Source organism: Seriola aureovittata, chromosome 11 (assembly GCF_021018895.1).
Source record: "Seriola aureovittata isolate HTS-2021-v1 ecotype China chromosome 11, ASM2101889v1, whole genome shotgun sequence".
NCBI classification, from domain to species: Eukaryota; Metazoa; Chordata; class Actinopteri; order Carangiformes; family Carangidae; genus Seriola; species Seriola aureovittata.
In genome coordinates, this window is record NC_079374.1 from 10,779,929 (window position 1) to 10,796,134 (window position 16,206).

The 16,206-nt window shown below is 39.5% G+C and overlaps 2 protein-coding genes across 2 annotated transcripts; both read right to left on the bottom strand.

Moving 5' to 3' along the window:
- Positions 1–387: 387 nt before the first annotated feature.
- Positions 388–10,379, bottom strand: gpr161a (G protein-coupled receptor 161a). The gene is made up of 6 exons (XM_056388725.1): positions 9,816–10,379; positions 8,454–8,841; positions 4,746–5,467; positions 4,255–4,362; positions 3,013–3,138; positions 388–2,821 (listed from the first exon to the last, which is right to left on the bottom strand). The coding sequence occupies exons 2-6, from the start codon at positions 8,795–8,797 to the stop codon at positions 2,544–2,546; spliced, it is 1,578 nt and encodes a 525-aa protein (XP_056244700.1). The 5' UTR covers positions 8,798–8,841; positions 9,816–10,379; the 3' UTR covers positions 388–2,543.
- Positions 10,380–11,033: 654 nt separating this feature from the next.
- On the bottom strand, positions 11,034–15,419 carry otc (ornithine transcarbamylase). The gene is made up of 10 exons (XM_056388727.1): positions 15,230–15,419; positions 14,988–15,126; positions 14,788–14,869; positions 14,231–14,318; positions 13,764–13,917; positions 13,553–13,675; positions 13,302–13,355; positions 13,072–13,221; positions 12,463–12,600; positions 11,034–12,367 (listed from the first exon to the last, which is right to left on the bottom strand). The coding sequence occupies exons 1-10, from the start codon at positions 15,310–15,312 to the stop codon at positions 12,308–12,310; spliced, it is 1,071 nt and encodes a 356-aa protein (XP_056244702.1). The 5' UTR covers positions 15,313–15,419; the 3' UTR covers positions 11,034–12,307.
- Positions 15,420–16,206: the final 787 nt, after the last annotated feature.

A 16,206-nucleotide genomic window follows, 5' to 3' on the forward strand; every position in this document is an offset into this window, starting at 1 on the left:
CAGACTTGCACAGACCTCTGGAGAGATGCTCTGGGTAGATACTAAGTGAAGCAGCAATAATTGTTGGCAGGATACGTTTTGTGGATGTCTGCACTCTTCACCAAACTGACTTTTTCAACTGTATATAAAAATAATTCCCAGTAATATAATTAATTGGACTTGACATGGACCTGGTAAGTGCCAGAAAATTGATGGATGGATTAAGCAATTTCGAAAAATAATTTATCTAATTGAAGTTAATTTAGGTTTTTGCTAAAATAAACTTTTGTGAGTCTTTGCTACTGTGGCTAGTAGTAACAACAGTGTTTGATACAGGTCTGATGGTTCTGACTTTATAACTAATGTTACTGTTTACGACAGGTAAGAAAAAATATTCTAGATGAAATGTAAGACTTAAGGTCTTTTTATTGAGGGAACTGAATTCAATGCTTTAACATTTTTCAGGACTTGCAGACACCATGGTAACGCTGTGAAATCACAGCAGCACAGAACAGGACAACAATTTGTTCAGAAAACTTTATGTAAAAAAAACGTAATAGAAGAATCTTAATACAAAACTTTACTGGAAATATTGGTATTAATAGTTACTGTATAGTGAAAATCAAAAGGTTACATCACTTCTCAGGTGTACAGCTTTTTCTTACAAAAGTAGTACCTGTTCAAACATAATACAAAAATACGAGGTAAGACTGAAGCATCAGAATTGTGCTCTACACATTACAAATCTCAGAGTTCCTTTTATAATAGCAAAGGAAATGGTGGAGTGTATAAACTGAGGTAAACCACATGTACCACCAAATTAATAAATTTTGTAGTTTAACACCAGTTTTTTTTCCTTAACCTCCTAGGACCTGGCGTCCACATATGTGGACCTCACATTTTGGGTTCTCTAGACCACAATACTAACTTTTTCTCAACAAGGGCCTGGTGACCACATATGAGGATATTATACTGCCACTCAGTAATCGAAATTTAAAACTAATGTCCTCATATGTGGACATCATTTTTCTCAGGTCCCAATCAGAATAAATAGCAAAGAGAAATTAAAAATGCACGCCATGCAAGAGTTCGGGTCTTAGGAGGTTAAGACAGAACTTGCCCTCTGATTTAACACTGAACACGATTTCTTTTTCAGTGAGTTGACTTTCAGTGACCAATGGTAATTTATTTCCGTCATGTCTTTGCATTGCCCATTTTGTGCACAATATTATGAAATGTGGGCCCTTGCTAATGCATTTTCGTTGATATAACAATCTTGAAATATTAATAATAGTCGGTCTCCAAATGACTAATTTTGGACTTCATTACTTCATGAGTCTGTTTTCTTGTTACCTCATTTGGTCGTCACTACATCACTGCTATTATACAGCTTCGCCTTGGACTGTATCCAAAAACTATGACCAAACAGTAATAATCTCCTTCTCTGACATTAAGCAAGAGTGGTTTCTGTGAGAACAAGTACACACTGTATGTTCAAGTGCAATTACTGTGCATGTCCACAGTCGTACGTAGCAGATCCCTGCTCCTAAAACACAATAAGAAACACACCTTAATCTTTATGTACCTTAATAATACTACAAGTGTTGACAGATTCTGTTGATATGGTGAAGCTCAGGGCTGGGCAATACATAGATGGACTGTATCACTGTAATAACTTTGAATTTCAATACACAAGTTCATTTTCAAAATGTGCCTGTTTCCTAAACCAAATAATTCCTATTCATTCCTATGTGCTTGAACTTACAGCCAATTTAGTAGACCTGCAGTGATTAGTTGACTAATCGATTAGCTGATCGATATAAAATTAATTGTTGGCTATTCTGATACTCAACTAATGATTTGTCATTATTGGATGGTTCTAACTTCTCAGATGTGAAGACTTGATGCTTGATGTCGTACATACAGTAATAATAAACTGAATATCTTTGGCTTTTGGACTGTTGGTCAGACAAAACAAGACATTTGAAGACGTTATTTTGTGCTGTGGTAAATTATAATGGGCCTTTTTTTTTCCTATTTTCTGGGCTGAAAATCTGGGCTTGAAACAGACTTTTCTTACTGTAACTAAGAAGACCTTTTGAAAGGGATCTGGTAGCAGTGTTTTGAGTCCTTTGGAAGATAGAAATGACTGTATTCTTTCTTACTGCCCAGCCTTAATGAGGTGTGTGTTCTTGTCATTTCCATGGACATACAATAACAATAATATATAGTAGTAAACAATTTACTACAACATTCAGACCATTTAGGTTACAGTAGTTAAGTCTTCCTGTGTGATAACATACAAAAGCTTGCAAAGATTGGTGTGCACTTTGTGTGGTCCATCATAGTGGAATGAATAATGTGCCTCTTCCTGTTTCCTAATAATTTCAAGTATGGGGTACCCATGTGTAACAAGACTTCATAATGTGTACCAAGGAGCAGGAAAAGCTCCAATCTGAAAGGTCTCATATAAAACAGTGTTAAGGGTGCGAAACCCTTACAGTTCAGCAATAATAACGGTGTATGGTCTAAGAACGTCCAACAAGTTACCAGACCGGCTGTGTTCAGGCTGGTTTCTCCTCCACATCCTGCTCTTCTTCATCTCTGTCGTCTTTGACGATCCCTTCATCGATACTCTCCAGCCTCAGTCTCTGACCGTCCAGGTATCTGGGTCTCGGCGCTGCCCTGGTCGTGAACAGTCCCGCTGGCAGGGCCAGACCGTCCCCAAACAGAGTGAGTTTAGCGTCACTCTCTATAGCCTTCGCCAGGCAGGAGGCAAAAGAGTCGAGAGATTTGTGTACCTCTGCGTGGACTTGGACTGAGGATGTGTTGGTGTTTTCAGCTGAGGAGGAAATTGTAGATACTGAATTATTTGTGAGGTATATTAGACAAATGCTACAGTAAACAAATCTTATGTTTCATGTGATTTGTTTTATAGCTTGCTGACCACAAACTCTTTTTTTTTTTCAAGCCCCCTGTGAGTATGAACTCTCTCCTCTCTAATCTTTTGTGGAGCAGGGAAATGACAGATACCTTTGGAATGCTCAACCTGGTCTTCAAACGTGACTGAGCTCCTCCTCTTCCCTGATGGATTTCCGTGCTGCTGTGGTTGGGAGGAGCCGTCAATGGAGAAGTTATCCAGCAGCATCACATCTGTACCTGCAGGCGAAACAAAAAACCGTGGGGAAGTGAAAGAGGTACCTCACAAAAAACTCAAAGTGTAAAAGGAAATATCCTCCTCATAGCTCTGATAGCCAGAAATGTACACAATGAGTCGGACAATTAGACATTTCTTAGAGTTACACATGACGTTACTTGCCCAATTTACGCCAGCCTCAAATGAAAACATGAGCTGTGAAACAGGAATGTGAGGCTGACAGTAACAAAGCTGTGGAAGTATGACGCAATAGGGTGAGTAAGATCATCTGCCAGCCTTTCAAGACCCCATGTTTACAACTTAATCTGATGTTCAAGTTAAGATCAACAGTTGGGTTTTAAAAAGCAGGATAGGCACAGTTTAACAGCAGGAATGAAAAGATTTGTCAAGAAACATTCAACTTCTGCTGGTGATACTACCAGCAGTCCTTTAGCAAATATAAGGACAACCCAAGAAGTTGATGATTAGCAGTAAATATAATTGAACAGTGGGTTGTAGTGCTTTAGTGATTATTCAATGATTTATTATTCAAAAGAAATAATCTAGAAAATCTGATAAATAAATTCAATGTTCAAGTAAATTATAAAGGAAAATATCAAACTGTCTCGTTTCAGCTTCTCAAATGTGGGAATTTGTTGTTTTTCATTGTTTTATATAATTTATATAATATATAATGTATTTGAGTTTTGGATTGTTGGTTGGTCCAGACAAGCTTTTTAATAGGATGCCACTTTGGGCTCAGAGGAATTGTAGTAGGCCTTTTCCCTCTGTAATATCTAAACATTTCATCTATAAAAGTCAAATGTCAAGAAAATTTGAATAAGATTTACACCAACACGATTTCCAGTCACACCATCAAACCTCTTTCTGCCTGGTCTGTGTTGGGTTAGCAATATGTAATGAAAATATCACATGAAACTACAATTACAAGAGAATATGTTGATCAAAAACCATGACAGAAAAAAAAAATGTGATTCACATTTTAACTATAATTGTGCAGCCCTAAAATGAGAGTAGGTATATAGTATATACTGTGCAGATTTAGTGTATAGGATGGATTTAGGACACACAGAGGGAGTCTTTTCTAAATCCCTGTGCTTCCTGTGTGCAACACTTACATGAGTCCTGAGTGAAACTGAAGCCAGTATCTCCTGTGCTGCTGCCAGGGGCTAACAGATGCCCTCCACCTGCCAGCATGGCAGTCAGGTGTGGGGACATACCCAAGTCTGAAAGAACACCAGAAAGCTCTTGTCATACAAACTCACACATACAACACACAAAATCATGACAGCACAGGACTGTAAATCTAAGCAGGCTGTGTAAACAGTACAAAAACATTTATACAGGCATATTCTATAAATAAGAAGCTTAGCTTTGTTGTCCTTGTTTTGGCTGTCTATTTGCTGAACATTGTTTTTGGTACTGTGTGTAGCACATTGAGAGCCACCAAAGTCCCAATCCGTATATTTGTAAAAATGCTTGGCTAATAAAACTGATTTTGACTTTTGGACACCGACTTCACATTTTAACATAAAGAGGTCAGAAATCCAGGAACAGAGATATGCCAACATTCCCATTCATACCGATCAGCATGGAAAACGTTTCCCACCTGTGATTCTGTTGGAGATGCTGAACAGTCGGGACGTCCTTTGTCGAGTGGCAAACGACTCTCTGTAGTAGCGGTCTCCAAAGCACATCCCCAACAGCTCCTTCCTCACCGTTTTATTCCACAAACCATAGATGAGCGGGTGGCACACGGCGCTGCAGAAGGAAAGCCATGCTACCAGAGTCTCCAGCCCCTCAGAAACACTCCCCTGTCCCAACAAAGCCTCAGTACACACCACACCAACATACGGCCCCCAGGTCATGAGGAAGGTGCCTATCACCACTAAGATGGTGACGAAGGCCTTGCACTGGCTCCCTGCGTACACAAGGCTCCGCCGGCTTCCATTAGAGGAAGTTGAAGTGCTGGAGTTCTTACGTCCGTTCCTCTGAGCTCCACTAGAATCGTCCTGAGCCACGACGACGGTTCCACAGTGTACTTTACGAGCTTTCATGCGGGCGACGCGGAAAATGACACCGTAGCAGGCCAGCATGATGAAGAATGGGGGAAGGATGCACCACGCGACCCAAAACGCTGTGTAGCTCGGCTCTCTGTGCCAAGACGCAACACAGGTCCACTTGAAGCAGTCAAACTCGAAGGAGGACCAGCCGAACAGAGGAGGCAGACAGCCCACCAGAGAGTGTAACCACACGTAGGCGATGACCACGACCGCCCGGTTTCCTGTGATCTTCATGGGGTAGATCATTGGGTAGAGCACTGCGTAATACCTGTTGCAGCAAGAGAGGAAAGCAGTGAGGGAACAGTCAATAAGGGAAACATAACACCTTTCTCAAGGGAGCCTTCTGGTCCAACCAATACAGAGACTGCTCAGATTTGTGTGTGTGATACAGAGACTAAAGGCGGCATTCCCCCCCCCCAACAAAGCTGTAAAGTCTTTTCTGAAAAGCTGCATACAGAGGAGAAAGAGAGGGGCTTGGCAGAAGAACAACAACATGCACTGTAATCAAAAATTCCCAAAGGTGCTCGGGGTAATTAGGATAGCAGTGAGAACAGTGAGGACTGTATGCTACAAGGAAAATTTTATTTAAAATTTTTACAGCCCGCTGTGATCCCTGACAACAATATATTTTAAATAAGGTGGTGTTAAATGTTATTCCGACAAACTTTTAAGTGCAATGTGTCTCGATAAAAAGTCTTAATTAGGGTTGTAACCTAGGTTTATTTTCATTGTTTATTAATTTGTTGATTTTTTTTTTGTTGTTGGTTCTTTTTCTAAATGATAGATTAATCCTTTGGTGAATAACTGTTTCTCCAGGGGGTGTCTTCAATTTTCCTGCTTTGTTGAACAAGCAATCCAAAACCCAAAGAGATTAACTTTATGGTGATATACTTGAAAGATGAATCAAATCATTATTGTTGACAATATTTGATAAAAATAAATCTTTTAATCAAATATTTGATTTTAAGTTGTGTTATTTTCTGGCACACTCTTTTTTTAAAGGGGCTGGGTATACTTTTACATTTTTTGATGCCAATATGAACCCTATTTACAGTATTGATAACAAAAGATACATTTTATACATTGGCATCTCATCGAATATAAAAATTTTCTCCTTTCCCAAATGCATGTTTAATTTTGTCTTAACTCAAAACAGCCGTACAAGAACTTTGTCTAAATGAAATACAGTCTTCAATTACCTAAATTATTATTTCACTCTTTAAGTATCAAATCAATTAATAAGCAAACAAACCTAAGAATCTATTCAAACACCTAATTCCAACTTTCATTACTTTTGTCGATACTAGAGACACATTTTGGTTGGTGCTTAGAAAGTTAAGTTTTATCCTCAACCCTATTTCTTGAAATTTTCTGTGACTTAAAAAAAAAATTAAAAAGGGGTTTAGTTTGCTGATTAGCTATGTACGTGTCGGCACTTTTATTTGTGTATCAGTTTCTTATTTCTAAAAATAGGAATTAATGGAAATAATCTCAGCTCTGCAGATGAATGGTGCATTCATATCAGTGGACATTTGAAGTTACTTTGTGTAAGCCTGTCTAATGCTTGTCACTTGAGCTGGGAAAATCTCCAGAAAAATACTATGACCTAAGTGTGTGGCTGACTAATCTTATTTTACAAGGCTACAGACTGACCTTAAAGGGAAACACACCAAACATTTAACTTTTCTCATTTGTGAACAAGAATAGTTCCAGAGCCAGGAATAACAGAAAAATGTCAAATCTCTTATTCACTGAAAAAGGTTGACCAAGAACAGCAGCATCAAAATGTGGAGATGCTTTGTAATTGTACTGAGGTAAAGACACAGTTCGCATTTACTAAAAAAAATATGTGCTCTGCTCCCAGAAAATGGAAAAATACCTATTTATTGGCTTTTATAACAGGTTTTTTTTTTTTTTCCTCACAAAAGCTGTTAACGTTTGTCACTCAGTGAAAGATATCACTGCATGAGGAATGAAAGCACAGACTAAATATTTTGTTGTTCACTTTCATACCAACTGTGACGGACATAATCATGCTCCTGCTAATCTCATCAAGATGTTTTGTCACCAAAAACGGTTTGCAAAGAATTTTATTTAACAAAACGGCTTCAAAAAACTAAATGAATGCAAATTCAACTCATTTGATTGTAACGAAAAAGAAATCTCACCAAGGCCTGTACTTTAGTTTTTAAAAAAGCACATCTTTTTGTATGTGGGGTCCTCTGCTTCAGTAGCTCATTCTAAAATTTCACCACGCTAGTTACATCTGAGTAAAATATCCACTCTCCCCAATAGATACTGTTGTATGCAAATGTTTGCCACCATTACTGTTCAATATTTTCTGTTTTTTAAGTTCATGAAATAAAAAGCAGCATGTCTTAACATTTGAAGAACGGCTCATTTTTTAAATGTCTGTTGCTGTATTTACTGCTGTATATGTAAAATACTGCTGTATTTATTTCACTCTCAATACTGTTGTATTTATTATCACCCATGAAAATGCTTCTCCACTGACAACAAATACTGGGCCACATTTGCAAAAACAGCACTGTCACTCTTTTTTAGCTACAATGGAACAAATGTGTTGTATTTAAGAGGTCAAACATTCCTTCTTAGCAACACGCTGCCTCACACTCACTAACATGTTGAAGCTTCCTAATACAACCACAATCTGATAACAGTGGCCAATGATCAGCTGTTCTGGTGATAGCGTTTAACTGCAATGCTCATGGGTATGGGAACAAATTATGGTAAGAGAAATGTACCTCTATAACCCTTAAGCCACTGCTTTCTCTGCATAAAAATAGTCAATTCTGTTTTAAGTTTGAATTTAAAGTTGTATCAATCAGAATTTCTATATTCACAATGTATCAGATGAGTAATGCATCATGTTCAATGTGAGAGAAGGCATTTGTAGTGAGAATTATCACCCAACTCTGCAATTCCCCTCTGCTTTTATTTTGGTTTTACAGCCTGCAACTTTACTGCTGTGGTTCAGTGAAAAGCCTCTAATAAATCAACAGTACACTACCTCCCCAACACCAAGTGGCAAACAGACCAAATTAACCACTAGCAATTAGCAAGCATTTAGCAGCTGTAGATTCACATATTTTAGTTTGATAAAGACCAAAATGGAGCTTAAAGGAAAGTGACTATGCATTAATACAGGTTTAAGGACACAACATTCACTTGCTACTACTCTACATGACTGATAATGATTATCCAGGTGCCTACAATCATTATTCAGCACTAACCTGTCAATGGCGATAGCTCCAAGTGTGAGCATACTGGCAGAGCTGATGAGCAGGTAGAGCAGGGCAGTGAAGTTGCACCATACCACCCCAAACACCCACTCTCTCTTTGCCGAGCTCACGGCCACGAACGGCAGCACCAGCATTGACAGCAGCAGATTGGACAGGGTCAGGCTGAACACAAACTTGTTGCTGGGTGTGAGCAGATAAGGCCTGCGATAGAGGGTGGCCACAATCAAGAGGTTCCCCAGGCAGGCGAGGAGCGTGATGGTCACAATTGAGACTGACTCCAGGGCAGCCAGACCCTCACCATTCCCCACCACGGTGCAGTTCCTACTGGTGTTCATGGTGAGAGACTGGGCCACTGGACAGGTGAAGGAATGGTAGGCGACTGTTAAGGAGAAGACATGGTTAGAAAAAAAAATGATGAAAGAATATACATTTAGCACTGCTAAAATTTCTGTTAAAATGGTGGTGGTGGGCAGGGGGGCAACAATATGCAGAAAACACTGGTATAGTAATTTAATGCATGTCTGTGGATTATCTGTCAGATTTATAAACAAAACATAGATTAGTTTATGAGCCATTAGTATAAATTAAATTACCCACACCATAAAGTTGTTTAAATCATCTCTAACTAGAAACTTAAAATAATCAAGTTATTGTTTTTTTATTGACTCAACAATTAATCAATAATTAAAATATGTTGATCAGCTGTCATTTAATCGACAAATTGTTGCAACCCTTATAATATGTTATATCAATGACAACAGGAGATAATGTTTCTGTACTTAGTCACATTTTGAATGCTGGATTTTTGCTTGTATTTGAGCTTTTTACATTGTTGTATTGCTACTTTAATTTAGTAAAGGATCTGACTGTACTCCTCCTGGCACTGGTTTTAATTTTCTCCATCCTCTTAAGTTAAGCAGAGGACATGTAACAGGGTCACTACTTATTCACAAGCTTTACACCTCAATTTAAGCGCCTGGAGGCTGAAAATCCTCACTAATAAATCGCCTGTGATCGGTGAAAATGTGTCTAAACGCTCTAACGCTAGCTTCTTTAGTTAACATTATTTTTGCTGCATATCTGTTGCCATCTCTCAGCACGGTTGAAATTAACTTTTTGGAATGAGTAGGTAGCAATAAAAGTGAACTTTAAAACACAGTCTATAGCGACATCTTAGCTTTTTGTACAGCTCACTGCCGATAATACAAACTTTATAAAAGTGTAATTGCCGCACTGTGACTACCGCTCGCTAGCAGTAACGCTAGCTAAAACAACAACCGTTAGTTAGCCTTGGTTAGCTAAAACTTTCTCCCATTGTCCCCCCCGAAAACACAGCCACTTATCCCTCCTTACCTGCTTTGGCTCGGCTCCGTGGCTCCACATTTTCTCATCCGCGGTGACAAAACTTCCATATTATTTGTCTGTTTTCAAACTCCGATCCAATAACTGTGATCTAAGCCTGAGAAATCTCTTGAAAGACCTCCCCTGACATCGTGAAGTTTAGTAACGTTTGAGCCGAATCACAGACGGCCAGCTGCGGCTGCAATGGCGTCCTCCTCCCACCTCCGCTTCAGCCCCGTCTCCCAGCAGACTCCTCCAGCGTGTGGGTGGTCGCCGAGGGGAGCTGCCTTGTTTTCACATCGGCATTGTGACTGTGATTTCGAGTGTAGCATGTAATGGCAGTGCACGTAATGTGTGTGCTTTTTCATCATCATTACACTGGAAGGGCTGGAAAAACCATACAATACATTTTTATCCAACTTCGGGTGCAACATGCAGTGTAACCGTCTGTACTCATGTTTACAAAAACTAGCTCAATGCATGCATGTGTATTTATTTAATACAAAGCTGGTCGGTTTTGTGAATGAAGCATCATGTTTGTCCGGCTGGACCACCCACATGGATCAAAGCTTCCCGCACATAAGCGTCATCTTCCGTTATCCAATGGGAACCGGGACGGTACCGACTCCGCCCGTTTGATGGCGCAGTTTGCCTGCATGTGACACCATGAAACAAACTGTGCTGAGGTCTAAAGGAGATAAATAGGAGCATGAATATTTTAGTGGTCCTCAATGCACTGCAATAAAAAAAAAATGCAAATAGAAAAAAAATCACAAAAAAATTAAGTTCACCGATTTGACAGCACGTGTGCAGCATTAAGAAAAACACCCAGTTGGCAGTTTATTGGGCACATAGGCCTACAGCTAAAAATAATGAGGTCTAACACAGATGTCCTGCAATAAATCCCACCCATCAAGGTCAAAATGTTCCGTTTTTACTGAGATTTTAGAGATATGTTCATTTAACTGTAGGATCATTACAGCAGCTGTAGTTTGTGGTGTTACTGCCCTCATTGATATAAATGGGGTGGAGAAAATAAAAACACCTCTCCAAGTTTCAGTATTTGACTGCGTTTTCTGTATTTGGTTGTGGTTTTTGTGCATTTTTGTCAAATTGGAGAATGTTTTCTTAATTTGCTTGTGTTTTGTCCGTTTCCATGTTTTCACAAGTAGAAGTTTGTTGACTGTAGAATATGAAAGTAACCATCAAAGTCCCAAACACTGCAACAAAGATGATTGATTTTTTATTATTATTTTCTCCTGATTAATAAACTGATTGTTTGGTTTGTAAAATATCAGGAAATGGTGAAAAATCCTCATTACAATTACCCAAAGTCCAAAGTGACAACTTCACAATGCTTGTTTTTGTCCAACCAAAGGTCCAAACCTCAAAATTATTCAAATCCAATTGAATTATTAAAAGGAAAAACAGCAAATCCTCACGTTTGAGAACAAGGAAAAATACCTAAATGATTATCAAAGTAGTTGTTGACTGGTTTAATCTAGTCTTACTGAAGTAGAATTAAGTGTGTATAACTGGATTAAAAAGCAGGGACATACCACCCTAAATGACTTGTTCCAGACTATGGACTGAAATGATGTATCGCCTGTGATACCTTTAACGTAGTAGTTTGTGAACTACAATTTGATTCCATCGTTGTTCCATCATTTAGCACATCATAAGGGACACAACTCAGAGGCAGCTTTTCAAATGCAGAGAGCATGATGTAAACAGTACATGTATACATTCATACTTAAAAAATTACATAAAAAACATGTGTAACCATATGACATGGAATCAATCCTTTAACACAATGTTCATTTTGCTTTAAGATATGTATGTGTCCCTTATTAAGCCCATTTGCTAAGTGTAAATATTTTATATTATTGCCAACCCTAGTTTAAAGTTTTGTAACAATCCATGGTTACACAACAACAACTGCACAGAAAATGCAGTAGTGATCATGCAATGGTACTTTTATGAAGGGGGGGGGGGGTCCAAAAAACTCCACTGTAATTGTCGTAAATAAGCTAAAACACGTAGTAAAAAAACTGTGGTACAGGTATGGTCAGCTTGGGCTGATTTCTCATACAAGTTGTTGGAGAATGTTGTAAAGTCAATAAGATGTTAAACAAGATGAAGAAAGGATCCGTAAAATTTTCCTTTTCAGTGACACACATCTAACAAAGCCATTTCCACTGTAAACCTCATGCTCACCACAATCCTCGCTCTCAATAACAGTAAATGTAGAATGTAAACAGATAACTTCGCATGGCAACAGTCTCGTACTGTGAGAAAAGGAAAACAATGCCATCTGTGCTCTAAGTGAGAAAGTGAATTAAACTATGTAAACAGTTACTTTGGGGTAACCCATCTAGTCTTGTGGTGGTGCTATAAATGGGTGAAATCAGCCCCTAGTGCAGAGGCACCCTGCAGTCTGACTGTGACATCATGTGACAGTATGTAATGACAACACAAGTAAAACGCCTCCTTAAGACCTGAAATTAAAACTTTAGCATGGGGGTCTGTGGAGTGTAGTCAGTCAGAAGAGAGACCATCAGACCCTGAAAGAGAGGAGAGATGTGCTGATTAATACCCTGCACATGATAGAGGCTAAGACCATTCTGACAGGATCAAAAGAAACAGTGTTTCATCTCACCATGATTGTCCACTTCCTATTCTCAGCCTCAGGGAAGACGAGGGAGCGGGAGGAGTAGAACACCTGGTCATCCACCTCCTCCATTTTACGTGGGAGACAATGCAGGAAGGTCCAGTCTGGTTTGGCCACACTTCCTGTCTGTAATGAAACAGAACCAAAATATGGAGTTGTTGATGAATGTGTCTTAATTAAGTGTGTGGAAACACTTGGTGGCATAACACAAGAAGAAAAGAAACCAATGTGCAATCACTGTACATGCTCTACTGAGTCATTTTGGCTTTTATTCCCTTTAATATTGTTTAGAATTGATTTTTAGACATAGTGCCAGAAATACTGCAATCTATAATTTTTATTGCCAAAAATAAGTACTGTGGATCTTCCATTTAATACCACCCTGTCAGTTTTGTGCATATAATAATGTAGTGTGCAAAGCATCTTATAAAAGTGCATCTAGTTTTATTTTAACCTGGTTTCCTTATTTATATGTTGGATGAAGTCTGCAATTAGTGTTAAGACTAGTTTACCATACAGGCAGTTTGCAGAAGGTTAAATGCTTCACCTTCACTTAAAGCCAGTGTATAATAATACTATAATAAGATCTTTCTTTACCTGCATTGTGATCTGGTAACCATGAAAGTCTTTGAGCCTCTTTTTCTTCTCCTCCTCCTGTCCCATGCTGACCCAGGTGTCAGTGACTAAGACATTGCTGCCATGGGCGGCCTCCATCGGGTCAGAGGTCAGAACAAGCTGAGTTCCATACTGAGACAAAATGCAATGCCATATTTAAGTCCTTTGACAATAGGTCTGTTTGTAATAATGCCACCTGAAGAGGATCTCACCTCTTTGGAAAGTCTCTGTGCCTCCTGAATAACGCTCTTCTCTGGCTCATACCCCTGCGAATGAAGATACAGTTTTAGCGTCGTTTCTCATTAGGAATACTGATGCACCTTACACTACAGAACCACAAGTTTCTCAAGCATCTCCTCTAACAAGACTGCGGAGGTGAGACGCCCACGGTCGACTATATGCATCTATACCTGCAAACTATAATAAAAGGGTCACGTGCAAATGAGTGTAAAAAGAGGCAAACCTTTGGTGTAGCAATCTTCAGGTGAACTCCCAATTTGGCGGCAGTCATCATGAAGGAGTGGAGGACGTTGTTGCCATCTCCAATCCAGCTCACTGTTAATCCACTGAGGGACCCATAATGCTCCTGGAAGAGAATGCTAGTAATTCAGAAAAACCCCTTGTCATTATCATTTGCTGGATGAAAATTCTAGTAAACTGAAGGGTTGCAATACCTGTAAAGTGAGGAAATCAGCCAGAATCTGGATTGGGTGGTAGAGGTCAGACAGACCATTGATGATGGGGATGGAGGCCTCCTTATCCAGCTCCTCCAGCGTGGAGTGGCTGTACACTCGTGCCAAGACAATATCACAGAGTCCTGAGAGAACCCTGTGGAGGAAGAGATTACATGTACCCATAAGGCCGGGGTTCTTAAACTGAATCAGGGGGGAATATCTGCTTGGAAAGACTGTCATTTCTCTTCAAAAATTACTGCAGCAGTGAACAGTGCCAGAAGCTTGTTGTCGACCTAAAAAGCTCATCGGTATGTCTATGGGTAAAAGACATTTGTTCAAATTTCCTTTGACAAACAAAGATTTGTCCAAGACAGTTTATGTACAGCAGGTATCCAAAAACTGGATTGATCATTGCTATATGTTACATACTGTATTTCTCTAAGTGAAATCATAATTCTAAGACTCACCTAGCTGTGTCTGTGCTGCTCTCATTCACTCCCAGGTGGATGTCCTGGGAGGTGAGGAAACAGGGGTGTCCACCCAGCAAAGCAAAACCTGGAATTATGATATTAAGGCAACTTTAATTCCCCTTAAAGCAAAGCAATGCTTGAAAAAGGCATAAATATTTAAATCAAATAAGCATTCAGCAATGCAAAATGTTGAGAGGGTGACAGTGCAGGGAAAAAGAGGAGTAATAGACGAGCTGTTCGGAGGCAGAGTGCTTTGTTCCAGGGATGCACTCAGAGTTGCCTTTCAGCAGTTCTTTTGTGTCCATATTAACAATGACTTTCAGGAGTGGTATCAGCCGAGCTAACAGTATGAGGATACATTTTTATGGGAGTGCTATGTAAATGTAATAATGGAGGCCCCCCCATGTTTGTGTAAACTTATAACACTTGGAAACTGACTTGTGTCTTTATACATTTTGCCTGCAGTGACAGACCCTCCATTATTATCCATGTTAATGTTTAACTGAGCCGCATGGCACACACCAGTGTAGATGTATATATGTATAAACTGACACCTGTCTCTGTTGACATTCTTGTTCTGGTGCTCCTCTTCTCAAATATCATCGCAATCGACTTTCCTTGCAGGAGAGGAAGATACTGAAATAGACATGATAGTTAGTTTCCTTAACTGGCCCACAAAGAGGCTGCACAGTCAAGCTGAAGACACTTAACAAATGGACACTGAGCTTAGCATTACGTAGCTAAAGTAAAATACCTGTTTTTCATGCTTGATCCGATGTTTTAGATCCCCCGACACCCACAGCAGCCTCTTGATTTCATCTGAGCTGAAATCTTTCAACGTGAGACAACTGCGACCCTTTAAACTCACAGGGCCAAGGGAAGCAGCTCCAATGCTGAAGGCATAATGGAAACAGTATTATGACATGATTTCATTGCTGACAGAAATTGACCACTCATTATGCTAATAATGAAATGAAGTTCTGTGGAGTTTCTTACCTAAACCCTCGTGTCGAACAGTTGTGTAAAGTTTTCAAACATTTGAAAACTGGCCTGTTTGCAGATAATAGTTTAGCAAACATTGCACCTCAAAATGGAAATCCAATGGAAGGGTAATGTGTGAATATTTCATCAGAGAGAAAACAACTTTCCCTCGCTGCCACCCAGTCCCACCTTAAACATATGCAGCCGGGAGCGTAGAGGACAACCAACCGGCAGCGTGGCTGCAGCTGACGTCACCGCATGACGCGGAAGCGAGGCGTGGCTTCACTCATGGGCTTCATTCAGTACTAGCTACGTGTTTGTTTGTTTTGGCTATAAACTTTATTACCATTTGGGATTTTAAATTAGAGTAAAACAAAATGCCTAAAACCAGAAACACCTAGAAATGCGGTTGCTAGGGAACAAATACAGCAAGCACTCATGAAACTGTTTCGGTCACATCGCAATCCCTCGGCAAACAATCGTTTGTACCTGTTATCCAGCAGATAGTTAAATCTTTAAAATGGATTTCTTAATCTCGCAGAAGTAACCAGTATTTTCGTGATACAAATGTTTGCGAAACTAACGTTTGAATCCATTATTTCCACAGACTAGCTCTACTGTAAACTGTAAATAAAGATTGCTGTACTCTGTCTGGAAGGGCAGGCTCGGCCATGTACTTTGTGGAAATGTTGGATTTAAACGTTGTTTTCGCCCCCGGGTAGTCATTTTATCATACCGGGCGGATAGAAAACATCTGTGAGGTCTAAAATACAATTAAGCAAACAACATGCCGCTGGAAAATAGGTAAAAATAGTAACAATCCTCTTTCTTCTTACGGTTTGCGAATGGGACTTTTAAACGAGCAATCACAACAGTGATAATGTCGCGTTCAGGTTATGCCGTTTAAAAGAACTACGGACACTGGCAGTAAAAGTAAAATAAAAAGATGAACACTAATACAACAGATGCAGCTAATTTCATAGGATCTACAC

What these genes read in the sequence shown, in the direction of transcription:
- gpr161a (XM_056388725.1), bottom strand. Translation starts at nt 8,797, where the DNA reads ATGAACACCAGTAGGAACTGCACCGTGGTGGGGAATGGTGAGGGTCTG. An exon ending in CATCTCCAACAGAATCACAG is followed by an intron (nt 4,363 to 4,745) that starts GTGGGAAACGTT and finishes GTGTTCTTTCAG; the next exon opens with ACTTGGGTATGTCCCCACAC. An exon ending in CAGTTTCACTCAGGACTCAT is followed by an intron (nt 3,139 to 4,254) that starts GTAAGTGTTGCA and finishes TTTCGCCTGCAG; the next exon opens with GTACAGATGTGATGCTGCTG.
- otc (XM_056388727.1), bottom strand. Translation starts at nt 15,312, where the DNA reads ATGTTTGCTAAACTATTATCTGCAAACAGGCCAGTTTTCAAATGTTTG. An exon ending in GGATCAAGCATGAAAAACAG is followed by an intron (nt 14,870 to 14,987) that starts GTATTTTACTTT and finishes TGTCTATTTCAG; the next exon opens with TATCTTCCTCTCCTGCAAGG. An exon ending in AGCAGCACAGACACAGCTAG is followed by an intron (nt 13,918 to 14,230) that starts GTGAGTCTTAGA and finishes CTTCCTCCACAG; the next exon opens with GGTTCTCTCAGGACTCTGTG.